Below are 4,469 nucleotides of genomic sequence, written 5' to 3' on the forward strand. Positions count from 1 at the left end.
AAATATCTCGGCTAATATTATACTTACAAATATGGAATTCTTTTGTCCAGCTAGAGAGAAAGGGCAACAACTTTCTAATTGAAAGTTAGAGGAGGGGACTATAAAAATAAATTTTGTATTTCTGTACATGAAACATTCTTTGAATATTTTTTCTAATTAAAAATGTTTTCTACCACTGGTTCTAGAGTTATTTCAACTGAAACAGATTCAAGTTTTTACTGTGTAGCATTTTTTAATTCTTCACTTACAAGATTATTTTCTTAGAATTCTATAGATAAATATTCAAAATTTGTCTAATCAGTCTTGCCCACAATGTTTACAAGGTGCATGTATGGCGGTTAAGTGTTACCCACGTATTAATTTTTTTTTTAATCTATACCTTTCATACATTATGAGACAAAATCATTAATATTTAATACAAAAGTACAGACACAGCTAGAATTTCCTAATATGAAGAATTTTTATGCACCAACATACAAATTGTAAATCAGAGATACATAAAAAAGGGATACTGAAAAAATATTTGCACAATATACTATGTAGCAAACAACCTAATTAAGCCTGCAATGCTCATGCAGTATCTGATACCATGACACCAAATTTATTTCACCACTGCATTTATATTCTGTTAATTTAGGTGATATACTAAGTGTAAATTTTCATATATATGTTAAAATTCAGTATTGGAAAGGTTTTAGACAATAAGAAAAATATATGGTTCAGAGACACATTTTTTCTAAATTTATTAAGTGGGATTTCACAGATGCCATACAAGCTGTTATGTAATTCTCACTGCATAAACATCGCTCCAGCAGGGTTAATAGCACGTTTTTGAAGAACTTGAAATGTGACATCATATAACTTGTCCATAGTAAAATCCTATATTCTGATATAATAGTTTAAAATTTTCAATATCAACAATTTTCTCTTTTTTATGATAAAAATTAATTATTTTTTACTTTTTTTTTTCTATATCACAAATATATATATAGGACAGTTCTGAATAAAATTCAATTTTAAACAAAATTCTAAAATTGTATTTTGGCTGATCATGTATGTGTAACCTTCTTGTAGCTAATAATACATCACTCAATAAAATCTGAATAATGTTTGTATTAAGTGTCCATCACAGGGAAATTAACAACATTGAATTTCAAATAATTTTAATGATTCTGAAATAAAATAAATTGTGAAAACAATGACATCTGGTTTTATGACATGAAGAATTTAATTTATTATTATTAGGGATAGAGAAAAAGAACTATAAATCACCAAAAAAATATCAGCGCCAGATACCACAGACCAGATATATAAGATGATTAACACTTACAGGTCACCAGTGTATTTATCATATTCTGTGGATTGATACCTCCTTTTACAAACATCTTTTACAGGTCAGGTGGATCTCTTTTGCAATTTAAATGCAGTCTATGACCCAGAGGTTGTGCACCTCTGAACAATACCTTCAGAGCAGAGTTTCCCAAAATGGGTTATATTGCCCCTCTGGAGGTGTCAGAAAAACTAGGAACATAGTGAAAGTTATGATTACAATATTGATTTGCTTTTAAAGAAGAGTATAAGAGCTAAAACAAATTTTCAGAGAAATTTATAGTACAGCTAATAAGTTTGGGAAACTTTGCTCTAAAATAACAAATAAGATGAAAATATAATCACATTGTAATCTAAAATAATAGGATGATTTATGCAAAATCACAAAAGTGCACAGCATTAATTAATGAGAGCATAATCAACCGTGAAGTTCATGGCATTGATTCAAACTACAAAATATATATGATCATTTTCACAAATTTTCTATCAATGAAAAACAATGAAACCATTACATTTTCAAGATCAGCAGAAACAAAAAATATATTAGGCTCTTTACAAAAATGCAACAAAAATTTAACCCTTAAATGCGTAGCTTTGCATGCAAAGAGTCCTATCGACATGTATTACTGCAGCCAGTTTGAAGATAAAAATTAAGAACTGACTTTGCACACATAAGCTGAGGTAATTTTCTTTCCATTTTATACCTTAAATTTGCTGGTTAGATGTCCCAATTAGCAACAACTCTTTGTTACAGAGCATGTGTGTGTGATTTTGTAAATTTGTTAAAATGTTTTGTTTGCATTTCTTTTAACCTTAAAGTTTGCAACCCAAATATTTATTAATTTTATAGTTTTAATCACAGAATGCAATATTATTTCCATATATTTATTTTATGTGGGATCTTTGAGGCTCTATACAGCCTCTTTAAGGTCCTATATAAACAGTACAATTCAAAGATTTTTCCAGCTTTCCACACACACGTCATTAACTATGAAAGAAATTATCAGCTCGTAAAAAAATTGAGCATCTAAGGGTTAAAATTGAACACCATAAATGACAAAAAACTAATTGAAAATGTCAGTAATTACAAAAAATATGCAATTTTAAATTTCAAGGAAAAAATAACTAAAATTATGAAATGTCTTTTTCTTATTGTTCCTATTTCTGTGTCCCGAGAAAACTTAAAACTACTTCCTTCGAAAGAGATCACAGAATACCACTCGGGAGCTATTTTTTGGCCACCGTCTCACATCATGATCAGATATTAGAAGACTACCTTCATGAGCATATCGATTTAAAAATAGTAAAGCTCAGTCATTCTTTGGTCTGCAAACACAGTGAAACACACCCTTTTCTTTCAGACACAAACAATTGCTATCACTGGGTGACAAAAAAAATGTGTTTGAGGATATTTTCTGTAATTTATGTACAATATATGTACATTAACTCCAAAAGAAAATTTAAAAATATATACCTGATATGAACTGATCAACACTGATATATATCAAGAAACCAATTACTTAAAACAATAAGATATTATTTAAGTGTAATACCATTATACACAAGATACTTAAGAGTAATATTCTCTTTCTCCCAAAAGTTATTGCTTGTATATATAAACATTCAAATTTTATTAGATGAAGTTTCCTGCAATGTATAACACCACATAATGCTTAGCTACTTTTTTTAACTGAGGAATAAACACTTTCATTACTGGACACATTCAAATACAAAGGAAAGTGCAAAAAATAATTTGGGTTATCATAGAGGATTAATACACAATTGCTCGCATCCAAAATAATATGTTTACACTGACAATGCAAGAGCTGGCAAATAATTTTTTTAACAATTTGCTCAGATAACGTAGCACATGTCGAATCATTGCACATATGCTATTGATATACAATGAATTTTAACTAAATTTTTGCAGTCAATAAGTTCTATTCATCTCATTATATACAAACACATTAATGTTCCATAATAATTTCAAAACTAGAAAATTCACAATTATCCACCTAACTTCCCGCAGACTGACTAAACTGTTCTCCTATTGGAACTCCAAAGTTTTCAGCAGCTTTGGCCTGAGCTTCAGCAGCTTTTAACAGTGATAAGAGATGAGCGATTTCACTTTCTGTGTTTGCTATTTTTACTGCTCTATTGAACATTTCCAAACCTCTATGCAAGTTTCCCCTACAAAAAGATAAATAAATATGGAATTGTTACTGTAGGAATAAAAACATTTTTGAAAAACTAGTCAACTCTTCCAGCATAAGTAAAAAAAATCCACACATGACCTTTCACAAGCAAGTGCAATAAAAATGAGCCATGTAGCTTTATTTATGCAATTACACAGGGCAGCAAATTTTTGGGTGGCAATGTAGGTACAATTACTTTTGATGTTGTGCTGGACGTGAGGGAATAAAATATTTGACTGCACAGCACATAAGAGACACTAAATATAGTCTCCTATTGAGGCATGCCGAAACACTTGAAATATTTTTCGTATGAAAATGTTTTGCAGTTGGTATTATTAGTGCATATTGTGAAAATAAACCACTAGAAAGATTGTCCTATTTGTTTGACTTATCAGGGCTTCAAATCAGAAAAAAATTACAGGCAGCAGCCAAATTTCGTAGGAACCTAGCATGGTTTTTTTTTCACAAGGAAAAAAAATGTCTTCGCACCAGAACGATTGGAATTTTAAACTACATAGAACAATGGTGCAATGGTAGCAGTCATATAGGAAAATATTGACAAAACTTATATAAGTTGTTTTTTCCCTTTACCAAAACTTCTTAAAGTCATATCTATTCAATGTTTGACTTATTTTTGCAATAAACCCTTGCTCTTGTTCTAATTTTTTGGAGTTTTGGACAAATGGTTTGTTATGACAAAGACTAATTCCACGCTTTTTCACTTTGAAAAGATGTTCGACTGATTTTTTTCAGCTCTTGTAATTTGTAGCTTCATTTTCACTTGGCAGTCCATTGAGAAGGTTTGAAGTATAATAACAACATGCTTGAAAAATTTGCAAAGAGATTGCAGGTGTGGAATGAAAAATGGTCAATAGATGCCAAATCCTGAGCAATGTAGAATGCATACATAAGACAGCTTTTTGATACCAATCACATTGTGAACTG

The 4,469-nt window shown here is 30.1% G+C and overlaps 1 protein-coding gene across 1 annotated transcript in view; it reads right to left on the reverse strand.

Moving 5' to 3' along the window:
• Window positions 1-436: 436 nt before the first annotated feature.
• The window catches only part of LOC149075785 (mitochondrial import receptor subunit TOM70-like), a 23,034-nt gene continuing 19,001 nt past the window's right edge, over window positions 437-4,469 (reverse strand). The window contains exon 11 of the mRNA XM_089243293.1: window positions 437-3,519. Within this exon, the coding sequence (XP_089099419.1) occupies window positions 3,345-3,519 (175 nt within the window). The 3' untranslated portion in view covers window positions 437-3,344. The remainder of the gene's footprint in view (window positions 3,520-4,469) is intronic.

The sequence above is a fragment of the Pholcus phalangioides genome, unplaced genomic scaffold (genome assembly GCF_987345545.1).
Source record: "Pholcus phalangioides strain wild (caught in Gottingen) unplaced genomic scaffold, Ppha-v1.0 ptg000015l_1, whole genome shotgun sequence".
Lineage (NCBI taxonomy): Eukaryota > Metazoa > Arthropoda > Arachnida > Araneae > Pholcidae > Pholcus > Pholcus phalangioides.